Consider the following 27,993-nt stretch of genomic DNA (forward strand, 5'->3'; position numbering starts at 1 on the left):
TAGGTAAAATTACAAGTTAAAGTTTAATGCTCAAACTAACAACAAAACATTCAGGACTCATAAGGATAATGTAATGGCAAAAAACAGGTTAAATATATGGTTAACTGCAATAGCCTCTATTAACACGAAATTAGCAAGAGTAATTTTATCTAAGTCAGCCCTGATAAAAGAGAATACGAGATAATACTCAGTGAATGCAAGATAAATTATTACAGATACAAACTATTATTAACAATTAGCTGACATGAAACTTTACATTAATCACAAAAGAACCTTACTAGGCCTGCAAATGAACACCTTATGCTAAACAGTACAAGAAGAAAATGTAATAACACTTATACTCAAATTACACAGCTGCTAGATGGTTGGAGACTTTCTGAGCACTCACAATAATAACTGTACAGGGGAGGACAGAGATGTGAACAAAATGAGGAGTAGATCTAAGTGGCAATGATGCAGAGACTGAGCTCATTATATAGGGGCCAGCAGAGCTTGATACAACTTGTATGAAGGACGCGCAAATGAAGCCATGGGGACAAAGAGCTGACAATCCCGCTCTGAACAACAGAAAGGACGACTTACTCTACTATAACGGTAGAAGGGGGGGACTGAGGCAGAACACGCTCGTGATCAACCATGCAGCATACTGTGTGTTAAAATTACACAAAGGATGATGAAATCATAGGCTATGTAACAATATATATATATATCTATATATATATATATATATATATATATATATATATATATATATATATATACATATACGGTATAGCCTGAAGCCCTAATCCAGCAAGGGGTGGCCGCAGACAAAAAAGCCTCCAAGTCGTTCTGTCACCAATCATTTGCCTGCCCTCCCCCCAACTCACTCCCCCCTCCCTCATATACCTCTAAACTCCATCCCTCCAACTCATCCTCGGTCTTCCCCTCCCTCTCCCTCTCTCCACCTCACCTATATACACCCTCTTAGTCTTTCATTTTCCATTCTCTCCACATGCCCAAACCACCTCAGTGTATTTCTCCTAATTTTCTCAACGACATCCACATCCACCCCACAACGTTCTTTCATTTCTTCATTCGTCAGTATGTCCCTCCATGTCACTCTACATGCCCCTCTCAGGTAACTCATTTCCACTGCTCTCACTCTTGACTTGTTCCCCTCTAGCAAGGTCCATGCCTCGCTTCCATACGTCAGGGTAGGGATCATAATACTATCATGCAGTGACTTCTTAACTTCCATACTCACCTCTCTATTTCTCATCACTGCTTTCACTGAACCAACAACCTTCCTTCCCTGCTGTACCCTTTCAAGCATTTCATCCCCAAAAGTTCCATCCTTACTCATCACACTACCCAAGTACTTGAATGCACTCACACTCTCCATATCCTCACCATCCAACCTCACTGTGCATTCTGTAACTTTATTCCTCTCAAACACAATAACTTTACTCTTGTTTTTATTCACTTTGAGATTCCTCTTCCTAGACACTGTCCAAAATTCATTCACCAAACCTGGCAACTCTCATTCATCTTCACTCAACAATACTGTATCATTAGCGAGCAGCAACACCGGAATCTTCCACATCTCACCCTCATTCATTAGAGCCACCCCCACATCCACTGCCCTGTGCCCTACCTTGCACCTCCTTTACAACCCCATCCATGTATATATTAAGCAGCCATGGAAACATCACACAACCCTGTTTCAGTCCCACATTAAGATCAAAGAAACTCGCTCAGCTCACCATCCACTCGCACTGTAGCCCTAGCTCCTTCGTACAAACTCTTCACAACACTCAACAATTTCCTCTCCATTATATTCTTAATACCTTCCACATGCCTTGCCTACCTATTCTGTCATAAGCTTTCTCCAAGTCCATGAAGGCAGCATAACTCTTTCCCTTCTCTAGATACTTCACTAAACATCTTAGAACAAATATCTGATCTACACAAATTTTCCTTTCCCAAAACATCTTGTTCTTCTCCAACTAGCTCCTCTATTATATACCTAACCCTCTCAATGAGTATTCTACCATATATTTTTCCAGTCACACTATGAAGGCAAATACCCCTATGGTTACCACATACTTCTCTCTCCCCTTTTCCTTTGTATAGAGGAACAATTACACCTGACTTCCAGTCCTCTGGAACCCTTCCCTCTTCCCAAGCCATTCTACACAACTTCCGTATCCACTCCACAACAATCTAATCCCCATACTTCAGCATTTCACCACACTTCCCAATTCCAGGGGCTTTTCCCATCTTGATCTTCTTCATTGCTTCCACTACTTCCGCTGTACTGATCTCTTCCTCCCTCCTCTCATCTCTTTTTCTCGCAGCCATTCCCCAACCACTTATACTCACACTACTCTCACTCTCTACATTCAACATATCCTCAAAGTGCTCCTTCCATCTCCTCAATTTCTCTCTCGTCTCCGCTAACAATCTATTATTCCCATCTTTTACTCCCCTACTATTTCCCCTTTCACACTTTCTTACTTTCTTTACCTCCTTCCAAAACAATTTCTTACCCTCCCTCTATTTTACACTCAGATTCCTCCCAAACTCTTCATCCACTTTCTTCTTACTCTCCTTCACCAATCTCCTCACTTCCCTTCTCCTGCTCACATATACCTCTCTCTACTCTCTCTCATCTTCTCCCCTGCCTCTACTCACTAGCCGTTCACTATATACCTTCTTTTGTTCCACAGCTCGTTTCACCTCATCATTCCACCATTCCGTTCCTTGCACACCCCTGCATCTCCTCCTCACTCCACAAACCACCTTACATGCTGCGCCTATCTCTTCCGTGAATATCTTACATACATCTTCTACCCCTACCATCTGCTCTAACTCATATCTTCCCAATCTTTCTTCCACTATGCTCTTATACTCTGCCATGATTCTCACTATCTTGCAACTTATCCACTCCTCTCACAGGAGCTATTTCCTCCTGTCTTCCCCTTCGTCTCTTCACTCATTTTCTTTGCAGCCTTGCCTTGGCCATCACTAAGTGATGGTCCGAGATTCCATTCCCCCACCCTCTCCACACTCTTGCATCCAACACCTGTCTTCTTAATCGCTCATCCACACACACATAATCTATCGTTGTCTTTCGTTCAACAAGTTCACCTCATGACTCTCCTTGTATACCTGTGGATCACCTAATGCTGAAAGAAGGTGTTTGCTATTGCCAACCCCTTACCAACACACAATGGCTAATGCCTCTTTGTCTGTGGTACTGTATCTAGTTTCAACACATATGTCCACCAAAGCACTACCATTCCCATCCCACTGACCAACCACTCCATCCACTCTTACATTTCCAACTTTGCCATTCATGTCTCCAGTCAAAAACACTCTCTCGCTCCTCTCAAACTTGCCTATACATGCTTCTACACTTGCCCAAAATTCATCTTTCACTCTTGCCACTCGGTCCTTTGTTGGCACATACGCACGTACAATTGCCCAAGCTTGTATACCTACTTTCATCCCCGGCCATACAATCCTTGCACCACACTGTTCCATACTCTCTTATATTCTCCTTCCACTTCTTGCTTATCATCAGACATACTCCCTCTCATGCCCTCTCATTCTCATTAACTCCCACATATATTCCTAAACCGTATTCCCATTCTCTCACCCTTTCACCTTTCCATTTAGTTTAACCCATCACGTCCCGAGCTATTTTGCACCTCCGACACCCCCCAATCCCGAGCTACTTTGGAAAAAAAATTTTTTGGCTAAACCTCCCCTTTTGGTGAGAAACATCGAAAATTCATAGAGAAATCGCTCACCTGAGATTTAAAATACTCAATACAGGTAGCAGTACCTCATTACCTTACTGGGTTTTCTATCAGGCTGGCTTCAAAGAAAACGAGTTCTATGGGAGGATAACTATTCCACACCACTCATAAACGGTATTTATTTATTTATTTGGTACGAATTTATATATAGTACGAGAGAATATTGGTTTTCAAACAGTAATATAGGCATTATAAGCATTGTTTCACTCACTAACTCAACAACATACCAGACCTTTTCTGGCGACATTACCTGATCATCCTTTCTGACTCTTTCTTCCTCTAATGCTATGTAAACTTTGTCCTCCACATTGTCATCGATTGGGGAATCACTCTGGCCCTGAATGTCTTTATTGTCCAGGTCACTGGTAACAGGTGAATTGCTGAGACAATGGCTTGCAGAGGGGAGGGGAGGTTACGTGGTGTAAGGCATTGTTCCTGCCTGGCATCTTGTAGAGGAATAGAGGAAGGTGTCCTGCGTATATGTACCAAAAATCATACGCAAAAATTGAAAATTTTGCAAATTATGAACCTTGCAATTGCGCAACGTATCAGTACGTCGACGGGACTAGCTGTGACAAAACATTGCAACGTACCCATACATCGCCTTGAGTTAAGTAAATCCACATACATCCACTACTGCATCCTCAAGCACCTGAACAATCCCTCTTTCTTTCACTTCATCTTTCACTCCTCTCACATTCCATGTCCTTAGTTGTCAATGTATGTCTGTCCTTGTCCAAGGAGCTTTATTCTCTTGTTTAGTTAGTTCTTTTTATGGGGTGGGGCATTAACCCACCACCAACCCTTTTAGTCGCCTCATACAACAAGCAGGGATACTGGGGGAGTATTCTTAAAACCCCCTACCTCCAGAGGGAGTACATATATATATATATATATTTATATGTGTGTGTGTGTGTGTGTGTGTGTGTGTGTAAAGATAGATTTTGGGATGAAGTAGTAAATGGTATGGGGAATGATGAGATTGCAGCTTCCATATGGGTGAAGCAGCTCAAGGATATGAAGCGATACATAGGGGATGCACATAGATTGCAATACAAGGAATGTGAAAGGGGAAAGGAGACTTGAATCTGGGGAGGTAATGAGCATGATTCTTTGCAACACACACTTTAGGATGAACTGGGAGAAATAGTAACCAGAGATATTATTTCCTGGTCAGAAGTGTTGATTGGTGAGGGATGCTAAGGCTATAGTTTGTGAAGAGTGGGTGCAAGAACACAAATTATCTAATATGTGACATCGTGCTTAACCCCCTGCGTCCTGGTAACATATGGGTATGTTGCAACGTTTTGTCATGCCCAGACCCCACAATGTACTCATACGGTTTGCAACTGCAAGGTTCGTCATTTATACATTTTTCAATTTCGTGAGTGATTTTTGGTACGTATTCGCATAACACAGGCAGAGACATTGCCATACCCGGCGTGACCCCTCTCCGTCCCCCCACATGCCATTGACTCAGCAACTCACCTGTTAGCAGTGACCTGGCCAGTAAAGACATGTCGCACCACGGTATGAAATTCAAGGCGAGAGTGATTCCCCAATCGATGACGATGTGGAGGACAAAGATTACGAGGTGCCAGAGGAAGAAATGAGCAGAAGTGATGAGGAGGTAACGTCGCCCAGGTGCAGTATGTTGTGTTCAGTGAGTGAAACAACGCTTATACTGTCTCTCTTATTGTGTGAAAACCAATATATTCTTGTACTGCATATAAATTTGTACCAAATGAACAAATATCTACCTGTTCTGAGTGGTTTGCAAAAGTTATTGCTACTATAGAAAACGCAACAGCTGCAGGGCAGCTCCAGAGAACACGGTACCAGGGGTTTAAAGGGTCGCCTGTGTAGCCCATTTCTAAGTTCAGGTGAGCACTTTTTCTGTAATTTGCCATTGTTTCTCACAGAAAGCGGAGGTTTGAATAAAAAAAAAAATCCAAAATTGGTCGGGATTGGGAGGGGGGGTCATTGGTGAGAGATCGGCGAAGACGATGCGGGTTAAGGAGTAGGCGGTAAAGAAGAGGATCTATGCACCTAGGAGGAAGTATGGAAGTTGAAAAACCAAGCAGTAAGGGATGCCTTCTATTGTGAGATAAGCAGATTGGTAGCTGAACAGGGAGCTGTTGACAGTAGTGTTAATGAGCTGTACAGAACTCTCCTAAGAGTTACTGATTCAGTGTCTGGAAGGACAAGGACACCCCTTCCCCACAAGACCTAAGGTAACATGGTGGTGGGATGAGGGTGTAGAAGCTGCAGTTAAGAAGACAGGAAGACTTTTCCGGAAATGGAAAACGGGTGTTAAGAAAGAGGAATGCTTGTCTGCCAAGTCTAGAGCTAGAAATGAGGTATATAGCGCAAAATCTGAGTCTCAGAGACCTTTACTGGATAGCCCAAATAGTGAGGAAAGGAAGAATATGATATTTAAGGTAGCAAATCGGATGAAGTGGGGAAACAGTGATATCATAGGTTAGCAGGGTGTAAAGAATGAAAAAGGAAGGGTAGGGGTGAACACTGACGATATAAAAAGACGCCTTGAGAAAGAATTAAAACTGGGTGCTTAATGTGGAATTTCACTGGAACAGGGAAGGGTTGAAGTCAGCAGATCCAGCATTTGGTCTTTGGCCTTTGATTTATGCTGCTGCTGTGTGCAGGCCAAGAGACAGGATGTAGTTGGGGAAAGCAGCAGGTGTGTTTGGACTGACCACTGAAATGCTGAAGTCCTCAGGAGGTATAAAGTCGAGTTAGTTACTGATTTGATAAATAGGGGTATATGTAACAGAATGTTGTCCCAGATTACGGGCTGAAGAGTGTGACTAAATGTGTACAAGAAGAAGGATGATGCCTTGGGGAGAGGAAATTATAGAGGCATAAAATGAAGGTAATGGACAGAGTTCTTGAAGGTATGATGGGAAAGTGTGTGAATATTGATGCGATGGAGTTTGGGGTTATGGCAGGAAAGGGACTACTGATGCCACATTCATTGTTCAACAGCTTCAGGAAAAGTATGTAGAAAAGAAGAGGGATCTGTAGGTTTTTGTTGATTTGGAGAAGGCCTATAGCAGAGATCCTCATGAGATGGTGAAGTGGGCAATGAGAAACTTGGGATCGAAGAGTGGCTGGTTATAATGGTCATGGCTATGTATGTAGGTGCTCACACCTAGGTGTGTGTGAATGAAGATTTGAATGATGAGTTTTCTGAGAATGTTGGTTTGTATCAGGGGTCAGTCTTCAGACCCTTATTGTTTTTCATGGTGCTTGAAGTCCTCTCACAAGACTTCTGGTATTGACTCCCATGGGAGGTGATGAATGCCAAAGATTTGGCATTGATGCAAAGAATGAAAGGGAGGCAGAGGAAAGATTTTGGAAGTGGGGAAATGATATGGGGCACAAGGGCTTGAATATAAGTGCAGATAAAATAATGGTAATGGTGGCTGAACTCTCAAACAAGAGGGAGAGTGGCCATGTGCAATTTGCCACGAGAAAATGGGAAGTAATTCCATCTTGGGCGGTGTTTGTGTTATTGGGTGCATAAGAAATGTAGTGCTATTAGAGGTGGACTGCAAGATAACGCTGATTTCATGTGTCTGGTGTGTCGGGGAGATCATGTGGAGACTGTCAGGCGTGAGAGGATTGATCATGTTGGTGAGTCTCTTGAGTGTGTGATTGTTTTGTTACTTGGGAGACATGGTATGTGGTGGTGGGCTGGGCTCGGTGTCTAGATGGCGAGGTGGTTGGATGAAGTTCAGAGAGCTGTTGCCTCTCCTGACATTAAGATGGCTCTTCCTCCATGCCAAGGAATCTTTTTTTGTGGCATGTGTTAGGAGTGTAATATTGTATGGTAGTGAGACCTGGGTAGTAAAGGAAGAGGATTTTCGTAGGCTGCAACGTACAAAAATGACAATTATTAAAAAAAATGTGAAGTGCATCCTTGAATGCAAGGCCTGGGAAGGCTAGGTTTACGATGAAAGAGTTGAGAGGAAAGATGGGACTTGAGTGTATTGGTTTTGTGATGAGGAAGGATAGACTGAGATGGTTTGGGCATGTGCAGAGGATGAGGGATGATGGCTGGGTGCAGAAGATGATAACTGTTATCGTTGCGGGTGGGGTTGCGAGAGGCAGACCAAAAATAACTTGGGACAAGCTCATAGAGTGTGACCTCAGGGACAAGGGACTGCAAAGAGAGGCTGCCAGAGATCGAGCAGCATGGAGAGCCACCATTAGGTGGCAGGATGACGCATGCACGCATGTTAGAGTCTTTTTAAACAAAACGAAACGAATATAAAATCTTTAATACTGGCGTCAGTTGGGAACCATGGGGATTTTCGCCTCCCTGTGTGTGTCAGGGTGCTTAGAAGTTCCAAACTGGCTAAAAGTATGGTCGATTATAGGTCTATCACTGTGCAAAATTTCATATTTTTAAGGAAAAAATATGGAATGCTTACATGCATTAGCTAGAACACCAGGGGACTGTCACGTCCAGTATAGGGGTTCTCCTGAAGGTCCCACACTGCCTAAAACCTAATCAGCATAGAGGTGTATACCACTGGTCAAATTTTCCTTTTCCTTCCACATACTCCATAGTGGCTGCTGGACCCACCCTTCATAAGGGTACAATAGCACAGTGAGTCAGTGGGTGAGTGCCACAATCAGAGAGCAGCACTATATTTTGCAGCCCATGTAGGTGAGACAAACAGAGCCATATTACAGTTGGCATACCGTCTCCGTAACAACGCATCCCAAGCAATTTACTTATATTAAACTTGAACATCCTCTTGTTGCCTGCTAATCCCATTTTATTAACAACACAGCTCATCACTTAATTAAAGGTAGATAATTTGTAAAGTGTATTGTTTAGAATATATCATGAAGGAAGATATGTTGCAGAGTCTCCAAAGCCATATAAAATTCGACCCTATGGCCATTCTCGTGATGTAGTAGAAAAGAATGTGCAATGACCGTAATAAGACGGATGGTGTGTTTTTTCAAATGGATATCTCCAGAGAGAGAGAGAGAGCATTACAGGAAGGGTAGCGATGCTCTTGATGACTGTACACAAGAAGCTGTGTAACGAAAGGCTATTATATCGATAAGCAAGGAAAGAAAACATGGAAACAAAAAAAAAAAAGAGGAAAAGAATGACGGAGTGGTGATGGTGTTGGTAAAGGCAGTGATGGTTGTGGTGGTAGTGGTTATGATGATGCCAAAACTAATAGTCGTGGTAATGATCATAATGATAGTGATGTTTATGGAATTGGTGACTGATATCCAGAGAATGACAGTAGTCATAAGGTTGGTGATGATTATGAACAACAACAAAAAAAAAAAGAGGAAAAGAATGACGGAGTGGTGATGGTGTTGGTAAAGGCAGTGATGGCTATGGTGGTAGTGGTTATGATGATGCCAAAACTAATAGTCGTGGTAATGATGATAATGATAGTGATGTTTATGGAATTGGTGACTGATATCCAGAGAATGACAGTAGTCATAAGGTTGGTGATGATTATGGTCGGCGGTAGTCGTCAACATCATCCTCTTCAACGCCTTGCAGCTTCCTGGCAGCCTCTGGACAGGGAATGCCCGTGACAGAAATGTCTTCAGGATACATTAAAATCACACAACACTCTTACTCTCAGACACACTCCTCTGTCTTTTCTTTCTCTTTCACCAGTATACTATTTTACCCTTATCACACGTAAGGTTTACCTCTGCCAAGACTGCCCTGTGTCTCTTTTCACAGACCTTCTTTAGCACCCTCTCTATGTACATTCTTTGTACATGTCCATACTTTCTCAGTGTAGTCTTTGTTATCTAGTCTACTCACCATTTCCACATCTTATTCCTATACCTTTTTCATACATTTCATAATTTTCATAAACTTGACCAATATTTACAGCCTGCATCCTCCTCAATCGTGCACATGGTCTAAGAAAAGGTTATTCTTGCAACCGAGACACTTGTCTCTCTCACTGCACAGAATTCACTTCTATTTCAAAGGGTCAGCTGTAAGACACTTTCACGCAGGGCTATGTAAACCTCAGTGCTAACTCCTCTACCCTTGAAAATACGGTGAAGGTCTCCAACTACTCTTCTTCCCTGAAAGGAGTCTTCCTTCCATTTTGGCATGTTTACGCACTACAGCTCACAGGTACTGAAAACTGTCAACCTTTTCATGTACAAGTATTTCGCCTCCCACCTGGAATTCATTGGTAGTCGTGGTGGTTATAACGATGCTGCTGCAGCTGCTGCTGCTGCTGATGGTGATCATTATACTTTACTGTGATAATGATGATGATGGCATTCATGAAGATATGATTATAATGATGATACTGATAATGACACTGACGAGAATGATGATGAAACATACATTTCGTGTTGACTGTAAAGATGTTAAAGACAAGAGGGAGTGAATATTAGTGATCAATACAATAATTTTGATATTGATGAAGGTAGCTGTGCTAGTGAGGATAATTTAGGAGTGAATAAGTGAGTGAGTGATTTGGTGAGTTAATGTATGTGTAGGTGAGTGAGTGAGAGGGTGAGCAGTTGCATGAGTGAATAACTGTTTACTTGTGTTTGCGTTCTTACATGACTTTTCCCCCAATTACCGACACCCATTACCTCTGCTCACTTAGTCTCCTCTGCATTGTCGAGACCTTCTTTTTAACCCGCCACGTCCCGTCGACGGATGGGTACATTGCAACATTTTGCATTTGCCAGTCCCGGCGACGTACTGGTACTTCGTGCAATTGCAAGGTGCATAATTTGCACAATTTTCATATTTTGCACTTGATTATCGGTATGAAGGGTCGCTTGACATTCCCCTACCTGCCACCAGGCCGGGACACTCAGCAACCCCGCGTGACCCGCACTCACCCGCGGCTCAGTCACTCACCTGTTAGCAACGGTCCTGCTCAGACATGGCGAAGAGAGGTCTCTCAGATGACGAAATTGAAGCCACCCTGGACGCCTTTACAGGCGACAGTGATTCCCCACTGGATGACAAGGTTGTTTAACCCGTCACGTCCCGAGGTTTTCCGCACCTCCGACATCCCCCAGTCCCGAGGTATTTTCGATTTTTTTTTTTTTTTGGCTAAAACCTTCGCTTTTGGTGAGAAACATCGAAAATTCATAGAGAAATCGCTCACCTGAGGTTTAAAGTGCCCAATCCAGGTAGGAGTTCCTCCTTACCTGAGTGGGTTTTCTAACATGCTGGCACCAAAGAAAACGAGTTCTATGGGAGGGTAACTATTTTATCCACTCATAAACGGTATTTATTTATTTACTTGGTACGAATGTATATGTAGTATGACAGTATATTGGTTTTCAAGCAGTAATAAAGGCATTATAAGCATTGTTTCACTCACTAACTAATCACCATACCTGACCTATTTTTGCCACACTACCTGATCTTTATTTCTGGCTGTTTCTTCTTCTAATGCTATGTAAACATTGTCCTCCACATTGTCATCGATTGGGGAATCACTCTGGCCCTGAATAACTTTACTAGCCAGGTCACTGGTAACAGGTCCTTTGCCAAGACAATGGCGTGAGGGGGGGAGGGGGGAGGTTATGCAGTGTAAGGCATTGTCCCTGCTTGGTATCTTGTACAGGAATAGAGGAAGGTGTCCCGTGTATACATACGAAAAATCACGTGCGAAAATTGAAAATTGTGCAAATTAGGTACCTTGCAATTGCACGACGTACTGGTACGTCGCCGGGACTGGCAAATGCAAATCGTGGTGACGTACCCATACGTCGTCGGGACGGGGCGGGTTAAAAGATTATGTGCAGCCAGAGGAGGAGGATACCACCAGCAGTGATGAGGAAGTCCCATCCCCCAGGAAGCGGCAGTACGTGACTTACTGTGCTGCTAGAGAGGGGCAGCTGGCCAAAAAACAACATTGAACATCCTCTGCCCAGCCCCAACGTGATGTGGATCCCGAATTTGATGATGAGGACGAGGACGAGGATGGAGCCGTGGGACGTGCTGCCACGTGGTACGGATGTAAGGTGATAACTCATCGTGGCCCTGACCGCACACCACATCGGACGAGCAAGTATGGGCCTCGTCTTTTGTTTGGGGAGGTAGGAAGTGCCATGGAGGGAGTGGGGAGTGAAAGGGAAAGTGCAGGGAGGAGTATGGAAAGTGAGAGTGGCGGAAGTGAGTCATCGCTCTCCTTAGGTGGTGTGAGGCGGCGGGGAGTATCAAGTGGTCGAGTGAGGGTGCATCCTGAATCACTGGGGTTGTGATGGAGGGGGAAGGTGGGGAGGAACCACTCCCCAGCAGGTCTTATACTCCCCAATATTCCCAAACACGTGGGCGAGTGAGGGTGCGTGAAAAATCACGTGGTGTTGTGATGAAGGGGGAAGGAGGGAAGGAACCACTCCCCAGCACGTCTTATGCTCCCCAATATTCCCGAACTTCATCCCCACAGCCCCCTAATGTTCCTCAAGGCCATAAGGGTAAGGGAAAGGGAAAGGGTAAAGGCCGAGGGAATAGGAGTGCGAGCTGGGAAGCCCTCTGCACTCCTTCTCCCCAACCTCCCCCACCAGCATCTCCTCCCCACCCAGACGAAGGTGCTGATGGGGACGATGGCGACGAGGGATTTGTGGGATGGAATTGGGAGGATGGGAGTGACTTTTCTCCCCTCATTCACCCCTTCACTGAGCAGGGGCGCGCTGGCAGCATTGCTCCCGGAATTCACCCTAATTCCACCAGGCTTGATTTTTTCCACCTGTTTTTTAGTGAGGCTTTTGTGGAGCAGATAGTTGACCAAACCAACCGTTTTGCAAGCAGCCAGCGCCGTGAGAGTGAAAGATTGGGAACAACGAGCAGGCATTCTATCATATATGATTACCCTGTGTCCCTTTCAGAAATGTTCTAGTTTTTTGCCCTGGTCCTTTTGATGGGTATTATACGAAAGAACAGAATTCTGGCCTACTGGACAAGGGACACTGTTATGCTGACACTAATATTTGGCCAAGTCATGAGCCGTAATCGCTTCCAACAAATTCTAAGTTGCCTCCACTTTTACAATGCTGATGATCCTGCAAATGCGAACGACACAGAAAAGATGAGGCGAATTAGGTTGGTCTTAGATCACCTGAGGCAAACCTTTCGTTCGTCATTTTATCCCTATAGAGACCTCGTCATAGACGAGAGTCTCGTGTTGTGGAGAGGCAATATTTTATTTAGGCAGTATATACCCAGGAAAAGGGACCGTTTTGGGTTCAAGATCTTTATTATGTGTGACTGTAGGACTAGTTATGTGCAAGACATAGTCTTGTACACCGGTGCACAGACAGACATAATAGAAGATCGGAGTATTGGACTGTCGGGAGCAGTGGTAAAGACAATGATAGAAGACTACCTTCATCGTGGTCACGTCCTCTACCTGGACAATTGGTACACCAGCCCTCTTCTCGCTCGTTATCTACACATGCATGAAATGGGAATCTGTGGTACCGTGAAGGTGAACCGGCGTCACATGGTCAAGGTAGGGCAGAAACTTGACAGGAATGAAGTTGTCTTCTTCAAAGCCAACAACATACTTGCAACTGTGTGGAACCATAATAGAGTAGTAAGCCTCTTGTCCATGGTTCACCGCCCCTTGATGCACCGTACTGATTCCGTGGATTACCGGAGCGAGAACAGGTATCACATATGGAAAACTGAGTGTGTCCTGGATTATAACATAAACATGCTCCTGGTGGACCAGTCAGACTCCATGATATTGACGGTCGAGTGTGGCAGGACCACGATGAAGTGGTATAAGAAACTGTTCTTTCACTTGCTAGATATCACTGCTCTGAATTGCCACCACCTGCACACCATGACAACAGGAGTTCAGGAAACCTTTGAAGGGTTTGTGAGGGAGCTCACAAGAGAGATGTTTGCACGGTATGCTGTTAAAAGGCCCCAACATCACACCTGCACTGCCCCTATTGCCCAAACTCCCCTGAGAATATCCGGCCACCATTTCCCCATTCCTATCCCTCCCCAGCCAAATAGACCTAAGCCCCATCGCAGGTGTCACGTGTGTAGCAATTCCCGGGCGAGACTCACCACACAGAGGAAGGACATCCGCTATGAGTGCGTCAAGTGTGACGTGGGTCTCTGTATTCACCCGTTTCAGTGAGTATCACACCTTGATGCAGTTCTAATATGGTGTGAATGCGATAGGACGCTGTAACTGAAGTAAATGCGACAAACAGACACTCAGTGTAATTATAAGTCCTGTTGATCTGAAAATATTTGTATAAAGTGCATATGGGTATAACATAAGTGCGAAAAAAGTATGTAAGTGTATATATATGATCCAAGTGGAAACATACCTAGCGAGGGTATTTTGATGCGATATTCTGTCACTCAGTGGAATAAATAAGGCCCATAAATATGTAAATATTATTATAGGAAATGCAAACGGGTGTAATATAAGTTCAAAGTATTGTAAGTGCTGAAATATATTCTAAGTCAAAATATTCCTAGCAAGTGTATATAGATGCGATTTCCTGATGCTCAGTGGAATGAATAAGGACTGTAATTATTAAAATAGGAGTCAACAAGTGGGAAAGGGTGTAATATAAGTGAAAAATTTGTAAGTGTTTGAGTATTATGTTTGTTGAAACATTCATTGCGAGGGTATTTTCGTGCGATATTCTGATGCTCAATAGAATAAATAATGCCAGTAACTATGGATAGTGCAGTATAGGGGTGTAAACGTGTGTAATGTAAATGGGAAAGTATAATTGGAGTGAAAAAATAAAGTAGACGAAACACGAGTGTTTGAAATTGTGCTTGCAAGGTGAATATGCGCTAGCATTTCGCTAAATGCCCTCGTAATGAATGTAAATAATTGAAAACATTTACAGTGGTGGAGGAAAGGTTCTATGTAAAGAAAACAATAATAGGAGGGTGATAAAACAATTGGGTATGTTGAAATACGAGTTATAGCGAGTGCGCTTAGTACCGTAAGCAGATGTGGGCTATACTTATGCTGCATGTCATGGTAATGAATGAAAACAGCTGAAAACATTTGCAAACAGTAAAAATTAGTAAAATGTCATTGAAACAGAAGTATACAAGTAGAAAAAATGATATGTTGACTGATACAAGAAATTTAGCACATAGCATGTTACCACTCGGACCCAACCCGCTATGCTCGCACGAAGGTACAATGCTTACTTTTCATAATTATGTCATTGAAATTCATTTTATTGTTACTTTTATTGTTTATTAGTTCAAATTCAATAAATGTAGGGGTGTTGACTGTTGTTTCTCCCAATATTTCCTACCATAGAAAACGTGAGCGCCTCACACGTCAATGATAGAATTCGATACCCGGCGTGGGGGACCTCACCTGTTCTGACCACTTATGGACCACGGTAAGCCCTTTCTTGGTGATTTTCCTTTGTTTCTCAACAAAAGCGAAAGTTTTAGCCAAAAAATTTTTTTTCCAAAATAGCTCAGGATTGGGGGGTGTCAGAGCTACGAAAAACCTCTGGACGTGACGGGTTAACTCTAGAGCCCCTGATGTTGGTTTCTTTGTGTTCAGCATGACATCAGATTATTCTTATCAAATTAGAGACCTAATGTAATCGATCTAGAATATGTGGAAGTGTGGAGGCCTGAGGGAGGGCGTATGAGAGTTGGATCGGAAGAAGTTAACCAACAAGTAACCCACCCAGCACGTTGACACGAATCGCATTCTTTGTAGTTTGGCACATAAACGCACATTGACGTAAATTGCGTGAAAAAGCAGAAAAAAAACGCCATCAAAAGTTTTTGGCCGATTTGTGTCAAATTTGGGCACATTCTAGTGGATGTGTCTTTCTTCCAAGGTAAACACTTGGCAACACTGTAGAGCCTCCTCGGAGCCTGCCCATAGTGAAAAACCTCAGTACCTCTGAAGGAGTCTGGCTGTTAGGTTGCATCACGTGTGCTGTTCCTTTAAATCACCCTAATTCTCCCCCTCCCACCCAAGTCGAAGCCCCTATGGACTGAGTGTGATAATATATTATTTTTGAGCATAATTTGAAGTGATTTTGTCAATGGAACATAGACATATATCTTGAGAAGAATCGTGCCCGTTATCAGTCATTAGGCCTAGGGTCAAGACGCGTGTTCACTGTAGCGGGGTTTTGCCAATCGGCCTTGCCTGGGCCCTATGCTGTGACTATGCATACGTATATAAAGAAGCCAATGCCTATACTGTATAGTGTGTGAAAGCTATAGTGGCTTGTTTTGTGATATACTGGAACTAGGATGCATTACATATGCCATAGCCATAGTGTGGAATGGGGCAGGTGTTACCTGTACGCAATAGTTGGGAAAAGATTATTAGAGGTGTCTGGGGATGGATATTGTGATTGTGATACTGTATATGCATATGAATTTGTGTGCAATATAAGGTCAACATGCTATGAGTGTTCATGAGGGAGTGTGATGTGTGCCAATATAGCAGTGGATCGTAAATCTCGAGGCAAAAGTGCTGTGTCACAGTCACGTTGGACCATAGTAAGGAATGTAAATAATTGCAGAGGTAGGGGTGGAATCATTATGGTATCATGTATTTGCATATGATTTAGTGTAAAGTGTACGTGAATTGAGCTGCGAGTGTTCATGAAGGTATAATTTTAGGATGTGTAGCATATGTTAGCGATACCTTAGCGCCAGCTGTACAGGGAAGTAAGGATGCCTAGGAACCATGGATGTCACTGAACAGGTACTGCAACTTGCTAGGACATTTAGTGAGAAGTTATACTTTATGTACAATGAATGTGAAATGTGCAGCTAGTGTTTGTTGTGGGATACTGTGGGTCATAGTATAGGTTAGCAATATCTTAGCGGCAGGTTTGCGAGGACGTAAGGACACCGGGCAACGACGGATATCATTTAACAGGTACTATAACTTGCTAAGACATTTATTGAGAACTTATACTCTATGTACTATGCGTGTGAAATGTGGAGCAAATGTCCATGAAGGAATTCTGTGGGTGTAGAGCATAGGTTAATGATACCTTAGTGGCAGATGTATGGGAACGTAAGGACACCTAGCAACCACGTGTGTCATTGAACAGGTACTGTAACTTGCTCAGATATTTAGTGAGAAGTTGTACTTTATTTACAATGAATGTGAAATGTGCAGCAAGTGTCCGTGAAGGAATTCTGTGGGTGCATAGCATAAGTTAGCAATACCTTAGCGGCAGGTGTGCAGGGACCGAAGGATGCCTAGCAACCACGTGTGTCATTGAACAGGTACTGTAACGCTCTAAGACATTTATTGATTATTTATGATTTATATAAAATGTTTGTGATATGTGTCACGAGTGTTCGTTGTGGGATGTGGGTGCGTAGCATATGTTAGCGATACCTAAGCAGCAGGTGTGCAGGTGATGTAAGGACGCTGGGCAATGATGGACGTCAGTAGACAGGTACTGTACCTTGCTAAAACATTTGTTGATTATTTATGATTTATATAAAATGTTTGTGATATACATCACGAGTGTTCATTGTGGGATATTGTAGGTGCATAGCATATATCACTGATACCTTAGCGGGAGGTGTGCAGGTGACGTAAGGACGCTGGACAACAATGGACGTCAGTGGACAGGTACTGTACCTTGCTAAGACAATTGTTGATTATTTATGATTTATAATAAAATGTTAGTGATATGTGTCATGAGTGCTCATCGAGATATAGTATTATGTGCTGGGGGAGCCTTGGGGGAAGGCAGAAAAATATATATACAGTGTATAGAAAGAGAGAGAGAGAGAGAGAGAGAGAGAATGTGTGGCACACACCCACGGATGACAGTGAACAGGTATTACACTGCAGAGACATTGAAAATTTATCGTTTATGTGAAATGTTCATAAATGGTGCAGCGATTGCCTGTACGGAAAGATATAACATCACTTGTGTAGTGCTACTCTCAATGGAAGGTGTTGCGTGACAGTGAATAATATCTCTTGTTTTTCAGCTGAAAAACTTAACAGTTCATACTGGACTTTCTGTGTGTCAGTGCTTGTCACAATGGAGAAGAAGGGTTTGTCTTCTGAGGAGTGGCAGAAGGTTCTCTTCGAGGAGACTGAGAGCGAGGAGGAGGAACAGCTGAGTGATAGGAGGACTGGGACGAAGTCCAACGCTGTTCCCGTCGGGAAGCTTTGCCCCGACTCCTACCACCACGGGAGCAGACACCACCATCACCAATGTCGGGACCATTAGCCCAGCCATCGTCTTCACTTGGATGACAGGCATTGTCTTTGCTCGGACCTCTTGCTCGAGCAGCCATCGCGGTCTCTCCACCTCTACCATCCAGTTCCCCCTTGGCCGAGCCCATGTCACCAGTACCAGGGTCAAGTTACGTGACAGTGGCGCCCACACGTGGCGCAGTGTCTGCGGCACACGTGGTGCAGGATCAACTGTGTCATTGTTGTCCCCTGCCTGGTCAACAAGGGCTCTGTCTCCAACAGCGTTTATCCCCTCCCCCCATATTTTGCAGCAGCAGGAGGCAGTCTTGTCATCGTCATCGTCAGAGCCATCACCACCTCAACAAGGCCGGCGTGGTCAACGGCCCGGCTATTAGGGGTGGCCAAGGGGTGGCCAAGGAGGCAGAAGGGTGTTGGTAGACCGACCCACTGCCACCAATATGGGAGGTGTCACCATAGAGGATCCAGGGTGGAGCAGTGGCCCATTCACACCGGCTAATGGGCCTTTCACATAATCCCCAGGAACAAGGGCGGATCTGCCAACAACACCTCTCCAGTTCTTCCAGCTGTTTTGCACCAGAGACTTGTTGACGTATTTCACCCGTGAGACCAACAGCTACGCATCATTCCTGGGGACTGTGTTGGATGCATGGTTCATCTGTAATGAAGAGGAGATGGCCGAGTTCCTGGGGCTCTACTTCTTCATGGGAGTGGTCAATATGCCGACCATCAGGCATTACTGGAGGAGATCCCGTCTCCATAACTACTCCATTTTCCAGCAAGTGATGAGTGGAGGTGTTTCAGGGCCATCCAGAAACACTTCCACGCCTTCAACTTACTCACTATACCCCAGGACAATCGCAACAGGCTCATCAAGGTTCCCATGGTGATGGAGTACCTCCTTCAGTGGTTCCAGGACACCTACCTACCTGAGGAGCACCTCAGCCTGGACAAGGGCTCACTGGCATGGAAGGGATGCCTCAGCTTCTGCGTCTACAACCCCATGAAGTTCTCGAAGTACCCCATCAAGTTTTATATCCTGGCTGAGGCTTCCTCGGTGTACATCTGGAACTTTGAGGTTATACGGGGCAGAAGAAGGCACTGGAGACCACCGTTTGGAGCCTCATAGAACCACTGAAGGATCAGGGATACAAAATTTACACGGACAACTATTATAACTCTGTATCCCTGTGGAAACGCCTCTTCAGTGCAGGAACCTATGTGTGTGGGACCCTACGCCTGGCAAGAGGAGCACCAAAGCGGCTGCAGGACATCACTAGGACCAAGAACCTGCCAAAGGGGGGCATGGCAGCGAAGCACAAGGACAACGTGATGGCGTTGCTGTGGAAGGACAAGCACATTGTCAGCATGGTCTCCACATTCCACAGCACAAGCACCGTCCAGAAGCAGGTACGGGGGAAGACCAGGGGTCCTGATGGGAGGACAACCTATGTCCAGAAGACCGTGGACAAGCCGGTCATGGTGGAGGACTACAATTGACAGATGGATGTGGTGGACCACTTCGACCAGATGGTCCAGTATTACCCCATCCATTGGCGGACCGTGAAATGGACCAAGATCACCTTTTATTTAATCCAGATGGCCATTTCCAACGTGTTCACCCTGTACAAGAAGTGGCCGCGCGGGTCAGTCAGTCTGCTGGAACTTGTGGAGGAGATAGTTGACAAACTCCTCCACTTTGATGAAGCAGAGTGGCCTGCATCAGGGCACCTCATCCACCATGCCCCTGACCTTCCAACTCGACAGCCAGCAGGACCTCCAGCACTTCACCCTGTACAAGAAGTGGCCGCGCGGGTCAGTCAGTCTGCTGGAACTTGTGGAGGAGATAGTTGACAAGCTCCTCCACTTTGATGAAGCAGAGTGGCCCGCATCAGGGCACATCATCCACCATGCCCCTGACCTTCCAACTCGACAGCCAGCAGGACCTCCAGCACTTGCGGTACCTGCAGCAGCACCAGCACAGGCGCCATCACCACTGTCTCCTGGGTCAGCTCTGTCTTCTGGACCAGCACCAGCACAGATGCCAACGCCATCATCTCCAGAAGGACCAGCACAGGAGCCAAAGCCACCATCGCCTGCAGGACCAGCAAGGGTGCCGAGACAACCATCTGCAGCAGTTCCTGGTCCGTCGGGAAAACCTGCTGCTGCTGCCATGCCCGGCCCTACAGCTGCATCTCCGGGATGACGGGACCGGGGAAGACCAGGAGGATATCCAACCAAGCATCGGAGAGTCATCAACAACAGAGTGCTGTTGGATCACACTCTGGGCCATCAACGGGAGAGGATCCCCAACCAGAGGAGGCTCTGGTGCGCCCTGTGTGCCCTGGCAAAGATGAGGAGGGACACAACACATGTGTCCTGTTTGTGATGTGCTGCTTTGCGTGGGTGATTGCTTCGAACGGTATCATACCGAGCGAAGTATTCCCTAGTGGAGCATATATATATACACACACTACATAACTCCTCATCTTCAAATCCCACAAGGTCCTTGAGGCAGATGAACACCCCTGGAGGAAGTGAGTTTTCCGAAATTATGTTGTTATGTATATTGACCTAATATCAATACCCCTATATTTTTCATATAAATAACAATTTTCTTCTACATATTACACATATGACAGAAAGTGCAGCTTCATTAGCAGTAACTAGAAAAAAGTAGTGTTCATGACTAGTAGGTTATAACACTAAAAAAAACAACCCTTGGAGATTTTACAGGCTGTAAAGGAAAAAGGCTCTGGGAGCATAGTCTTCAGGCAAAGGAGGGGAAGACCGTTTTTCTTTTTTTTTTTTTTTTTTGCTTGTGGTAAAACTAGGTAGCGATCGGAAGCGTAATCTAGATTTGTCGTCCTGTTACTCGAAAATTATTTGACGTATCGACTTCCTGTAAGAACCATGATACGGATCAGTGAATTATACGTATGTTCACTACCAAAATAAAAGCCTTCGGGAGCATATTTTGTAGGAAAAGGCAGGGGAAGAGAGTGTTTTTTTTCTCGCTTGCGGTAAAAGTAACCAGCATTCAGAGGAGTAATCTCACTTTGTCGGCCAATTACTCGAAAATTATCGGACGTATCGATTTCCTGTAAGAACCATGATAAAAAGCGGAAAATTCTACGTATGTTAATTACCAAAATATATGCGTTTGGGAGCTTATTTTGTAGGAAAAGGCGGGAGAACAGTGTAATCTCACTTTGTTGGCCAATTACTCGACAACAATTGGACGTATCGAATTCCTGTAAGAACCATGACAAAGAGCAGTAAATTCTACATATGTACAGGACATAAGAATGTAGTATCTCTGATAAAAAGTCGTTATTAAGTAGGCGGGAATGTAGCGTTTGCTGTGCGCACATGATGAAAGTGACATGCGGCCGCGAGTACCCAGTCGTTTTTTGCGATTCACTCGGAAACTATGAAGCCTATCAAAAAACGGCGGTTACCATGAGAAAGCTTATGAAAATCTACATAATATTATGAAGTAAAAACATAAGGTGTGCAAGAAATGTTTTGATGTAAAGCTCCCTGTAGTAAAATCATTTTTCTTTTTAAATGGCTTCAGTTTTTGGCTACTTTCTCAAAAACTTCAAATCGTATCACAACCGGATATATTTTCATTAGAAGGCTGATGAAATTCTCTATCAAAACTTCGAATCACATTTTCCTGTATGATGGAAAGCATTCAAATGGTGATGTTGGGAACTAAGATTGACGTTGCAAAATGTTTATTCAGGGCCGCCTAATATAGTTTTATTCATGTTTTTCTGTTTTTTGGCACTTACCAGATAGAATCATCGACGAATAAGATGATATAGGTTTCATGGCAGTATATGGAGGTTTGGGTGGCAAAAATAAGGTGAGAATACATGTTTTCAGCAGTGCACGGGCAGGCTGGGTGGGCAGCCAGTCGAGTAAAATCGTGTGCCGTGAAACTTACTGAAACTTAGGCATGCGCGAGACGGTTAACCTAGCAGTAACTAAAAAAAAAAAAATAAAAAAAAAAATCATAATCTCTTCTTATGGCACATCTTTTCCCTCCCGACCGTCAACAATATAACATGCAGCTCAACAAGGCAACAAAATATAAGTTCCAGAAGTTAACACAGACACGAGGGCCAGATCATTTTCAGTGGCCGGTCCTAAACTATGGAATGATCTGCCATCATATATTAACCCGTCACGTCCCGAGGTTTTCCGCACCTCCGACATCCCCCAGTCCCGAGGAATTTTCGATTTTTTTTTTTTTGGCTAAAACCTTCGCTTTTGGTGAGAAGCATCGAAAATTCATAGAGAAATCGCTCACCTGAGGTTTAAAATACCCATTCCAGGTAGGAGTTCCTCCTTACATAACTGGGTTTTCTAATATGCTGGCACTAAAAAAAACGAGTTCTATGGGAGGGTAACTATTTTATCCACTCATAAACGGTATTTATTTATTTACTTGGTACGAATGTATATGTAGTATGAGAGTATATTGGTTTTCAAGCAGTAATAAAGGCATTATAAACATTGTTTCACTCACTAACTAATCACCATGCCTGACCTTTTTTTGCCACATTACCTGATCATTATTTCTGGCTGTTTCTTCTTCTAATGCTATGTAAACATTGTCCTTCACATTGTCATCGATTGGGGAATCACTCTGGCCCTGAATATCTTTACTAGCCAGGTCACTGGTAACAGGTCCTTTGCCAAGACAATGGCGTGAGGGGGGGAGGGGGGAGGTTATGCAGTGTAAGGCATTGTCCCTGCTTGGCATCTTGTAGAGGAATAGAGGAAGGTGTCCCGTGTATACATACGAAAAATCATGCGCGAAAATTGAAAATTGTGCAAATTAGGGACCTTGCAATTGCAAAACGTACTGGTACGTCGCCGGGACTGGCAAATGCAAATCGTTGCAACGTACCCATACGTCGACGGGACGGGGCGGGTTAAAGAGTTCCATAACCTATATGTTTCAGAGCAAAAATAAAAGACTACCTAGTTAGGAAAACCTAGTTTTACTGCCTTGCAGCTAATACAAGAACAACTCTGCCTCAAAGTACAGTACTATTGTCTTAAACCATACACTGTATGTACAATATATATATATATATATATATATATATATATATATATATATATATATATATATATGTGTGTGTGTGTGTGTGTGTGTATCATTGTATTTTCTGTCAGTATGTAAGTACTGTGTAAGAAGAATAACCACTTTTTGTGGAAATAAAGGGTTTTTACATTAACTTTACATTTAATTTTAACTCTCTCTCTCTCTCTCTCTCTCTCTCTCTCTCTCTCTCTCTCTCCCTCTCTCATATAAATAAATAAATAAATAGAGAGAGAGAGAGAGAGAGAGAGAGAGAGAGATTATATACTGTATATACATAGAGAGAGAGAGAGAGAGAGAGAGAGAGAGAGAGAATCTTCGCTTAGCGTCCTTTTCTTCCCAGTGCCGGGGTTGGACGTGATATGAGTCTTCTCCATATATCTCTGTCCTCTGTGTCTTCTTCTCTTATATTTAAACATCTCATATCTTCCGTAACCACTTGCCTCCACGTTCTCTTTGGTCTTCCCACTGGCCTCCTTCCTTCTTCTTCCAGCTCCATAGCCCTTCTCAAAATGTTATTTTGCTTTCTTCTGCAGACATGACCGAACCATCTCAATCTAATTTTCCGAACCCTATCTTCTCAACTCCACATCTTCTTCTCACCTCCTCATTTGACACTCTGTCTCTCCACTTAACTCTTCCCATATACCTCAGCATCCTGTAATCACAAGTCAACAGGAGCCTCTCTAAATTTGTGGTCAGTGCCCACGTCTCTGCTGCATACAGCATCACGGGTCTGATGCAGGCACAGTAGATCTTTGCACGGTGAGCCAGCGGTATCCCCTGGTTCACTGACAGACTGGCCAACTCTCTCCACTTTCTCCAGGTGCTTGTGATCCTGGTCCTCACTGTCGCCTCTGCTCCGCCCTCACAACTCCTGGTGTCACTAAGATAGCAAAACTGTTCTACCATCTCCAACACACCATCCTCCACTGCTACCTCCTTTGGCCTCACTACTGGCCCTCCAATACATGCTGGGCAACTGAAGTTCTCTCCAGCTCTCCTTATGTTCTTGAGTCCAGAGCATCTGTCATGGCACCACTTAGAGCAATCTGAACACCATAGAGTTAACATCTACTCCCCCTACACACACACTTGTCATGGATACCTTCCTCTCTGCGGTCTCACTGCTGGCTCCCTTCCTACCACCATCAACTTTGACTTTGATCTCTTGACCTTCAGTCCCCTTGTTTTCATCTCTCTCCTCCACTCCTCAAACATCTCCACAACTCTCACCTCTGACTCACCCGTCAACACCAGGTCATCTGCATACATCACCTGCCATATGCTGTCACCTACCGCATCTCTCATTGCCTCCTGCATCACTAGCACAAACAAAAGGGGGCTTAATGCTGACCCTTGGTGAACTCCAACTCCGATGCCAATCTCCTTAGACGTTCCTGCAATTGCCATCACTCTCGACCTTGAATTTGTATACAGAGCCGTAACCAGCGTCACCAGTCGCTCGGGCACCGTCTGCCTCCTCAGCACCCACGCAATCACTCTGCTTGGTATCCTGTCGAAAGCCTTTTCCAGGTCCACCAATATGTGAAACAAGTCCTTCTTCTTCATGAAAATGGCATCCAGTGTTGACTTGCCCTGCTGAAATCCAAACTGGTTCTCGTCAATCTTTACGATCTACCTCAACCTTGCCTCCATGATCTTCTCCCAGACTTTCATTTTAGGCTATGCTCCAATAGCCTCACTCCTCTATTGTTCTCACATTTCTGTGCATCTCCTTTTCCCTTATACTGTAGATGGGGATGGAGTAGCTTTCCCCCCACTGTTCAGGCACTCTACCTTCCTCTACTATCTTCCTAAACATCTTCAACAACTCTTTCTCTCCTGTTTCTCCAGCTCCCCTCAATAGTTCACTGGTGAGGAGCCCTGCCTCCCTTCATTCCTTTTAATGCTTTCTGAATCTCTTCCTATGTAACCTCCATTATCGGTCCTTCAACTTCTCTGCCTTCCTCAAGCTGATATTCATTCTCCTTATTCAACAACTGATGGAAATACCTCCTTCATCTTTGCACAATCTCTTCCTCCTCTACCATAATGTTTCCATGTTCGTCTTTAATGAATTTTGCTCCACCGATATCCTTTCCTTCTTTCCTCATTTGTTTTGCAATTCTGTGCATGCTTCTCACTCTCTCTTCACTATTCAGACTTACTCCACACCTGTCATGTTTGTGCTCTTGCTGCTGCCACTTGTCTCTTGGTTTGGTTTGCCTTCTCTCTGTAACTTTTTTTTTTTTACTTTCTTCTGTTTTGTCTCTCTGCCATCTTTTAAAAGCCTCCTTTTTCTCTTTTATAACCTCTTGCACCTCTCATTCCACCACCAGGTCTCCCTCTCCTTCTGTCACTCCACACACTTCCTTTGCTACCTCCATTATTGTGTTTCTCACTTCGTCCCAACTGTGATATTCCTGATCCAATCTTTCAGCAAGCTTTTGTTCAAATATTCTTCTCCTATTTTGTTCCTTTATCTTCCACACTTTAATCCTCTTCTTTCTCATCTTCCTTTTCTTTTTCACTGTCATGTCGCACAGACCAGCCTATGCTGAGTTCGGCACTCTTCCCCTGGTATAACCTTACAATTTTTCACCTCCACTTCTCAGCACTTTCTGTACATGATGTAATCAGTCTTTGATTCCATTTCGCCACTCTTAAATGTAATGAGATGCTCTCTCCTCTTCTTGAAAAAGGTGTTCGCCACTCTCATATTGTACTCTTGACATAACCTTAGCATCTCCTCTTCTTCCGGGTTTCTCACACCAAATCCATATCCACCCACAACATCCTCAAAGCCCTCTCCCACCACTATACAGTAAGTATGTCAGACTTCAGTACCTCCTCTAAACAGTTAGACAGCTTTTCCAGTGATATACGCTTTTCCTCCCCTGATCTTCCCTGTTGGGGAGCGTTAACTGAGAAAATGTGCTCTGCCTTTTTGCCCCATACCACCATGATCTTCATGATTCTGTCATCAGTTCTCACAACCTTTATTATATCCTGAACATGTTCTTTCTTGACAATGATACCGACTCCGTTTGCACCTACTTCACCTCCACTCCACCAGAGTTTCTATCTCTCATCTCCTCCAAACATGTGCACTCCTTGTCCTTTATATCTGACCTCCTGCAGGCAACAGATGTCCACTCCCCTTCTTCTAAACACCTCCACCGCCTCTGTGCCTCTCCCATCCAGTGTTTCGACATTCACTGTAGCCAGCCTTAAATCTTGCTTGTGTCTCATTTTGTCGAGACCCGGGTACTCTTCGCACCCTCTGCCTATTTAAAGGCTGCCGGGGACTGAGGGCATTTTCATCATTTCCTCGACACATAAGAATAGCTGAGGCATTGGTTTTACTTCCCTGGATGCTCTTCCTAACGGGGAAAGGTGCGTTGGGCACCACTGGAGACATTAATCATCCAGCAGCCAATCTTCACTGAAGACCTCCTGATGGCTCCCACCTCCACCAGGGCAGAGCTCCTACGCTGTGCACCCCCAGCACGAGGATCTATCTATCTATTTTTCTTTTTTATGTGAGGAAGAAGGAACCAAAGGCCATGAGTCCACAATAACAGTTCCCTCCAAGAGAAAAACAAAATACAAGAGAGAGCCAAATTCAAGATCCGATCATTTCGAGATGCCTGGACACGCTGCGTTTGAAAGACTGGAGATCATAGGAAGCAGGAAATAAAGACAGAGGGAGACAGTTCCAGAGTTGACCTGTTGCATGAATGAAGGACTGGGAGTAACAGTTAACTCTTGCATTAGAGAGTTGGACAGACATGGGATGTGAGTTTGCTGCTAGACGGGTGCTACACACCCGCAGTAGAGGTGAAGGAATAGAGGAGCAGTGAGCGATAGAAAAGAGAAAAGATGCAACAGTGTGGCGAGGAGGCAGAGGTTAAAGGGAGTCAGTAAGAGGAGGAGAGTTAAAGAGACGAAAAGCCTTTGACTCCTCCCTATTGAGATGAGCTGTGTGTGGGGTGCTTCCCCACACATGAGATTTGTACTCCACACAGGGACGGATAAAACCCGTGTAGTGTCAACAATTGTGCAGGGGGTAAAGAAGGAACGGAGTTGGCTTAGCACACTTAATCTCTTGGAAGCAAATTTTTCAAGAGATGTAATATGACCTTTCCAAGATAAGTCCCGAGTAACTGAAACCCCAAGCATGTTCAAGGATGACGCAGGATTACGCTGAATATTATTAAACAATAGTTGGTATACCTGTGGAAGATTTCGTCAGGTTGATAGGTGTAAGAACTGATTCTTAGCTGCATCAAAAATAACCAGATTATTTTTACCCCAGTCAGAAATACGAGCCAAGTCAGACATTAGGTGTCCCATAGCCTCATCCCTTGTTTGTTGAAGTAGCTGATGAGATGGGAACCAAATGGAAAGTTGAAGGGTGGAGTCATATGTGCATGAGTGGATAGAGTTAGATGTACAGTTTAGAAGGTCATTGATGAAAAAAAGGAAGAGAGTTGGTAATAGGACAGAGCCCTGAGGAACACCACTGTTGATAGATATAGGAGAAGAACGATGAACGTCTACAACAGTGGCTATAGAAAGACCAGAAAGGAAGCTAGCAATGAAAGCACAGATGGCCGGATAGAAACCGTAAGAGGGCAGTTTAGAAATTAAAGATTTATGCCAGACTCGATCGAAAGCCTTTGAGATGTCAAGTGCAATTGCAAAGCTTTCCCCAAAGTCCCGAAAGGAGGATGACCAGGAGTCTGAACGGTAGGTGAGAAGATCACCAGTGGAGCGTCCCTGATGGAACCCATATTGATGATCAGAAAGAAGGTTGTGATAAGAAAGATGCCTT

General features: G+C 44.2%; 1 protein-coding gene across 1 annotated transcript; it reads right to left on the reverse strand.

Annotated features, from left to right (window-relative positions):
- Positions 1 to 20,761: 20,761 nt before the first annotated feature.
- On the reverse strand, positions 20,762 to 26,129 carry LOC145400501 (uncharacterized). The gene is made up of 4 exons (XM_080273025.1): positions 26,004 to 26,129; positions 24,511 to 24,752; positions 23,803 to 24,180; positions 20,762 to 20,768 (listed from the first exon to the last, which is right to left on the reverse strand). The coding sequence occupies exons 1-4, from the start codon at positions 26,127 to 26,129 to the stop codon at positions 20,762 to 20,764; spliced, it is 753 nt and encodes a 250-aa protein (XP_080129151.1).
- Between the last annotated feature and the right edge of the window lie 1,864 nt (positions 26,130 to 27,993).

The sequence above is a fragment of the Coenobita brevimanus genome, chromosome 52 (genome assembly GCF_032717465.1).
Source record: "Coenobita brevimanus isolate Jiangsu-jjx chromosome 52, ASM3271746v2, whole genome shotgun sequence".
In the NCBI taxonomy this organism is placed as follows: domain Eukaryota; kingdom Metazoa; phylum Arthropoda; class Malacostraca; order Decapoda; family Coenobitidae; genus Coenobita; species Coenobita brevimanus.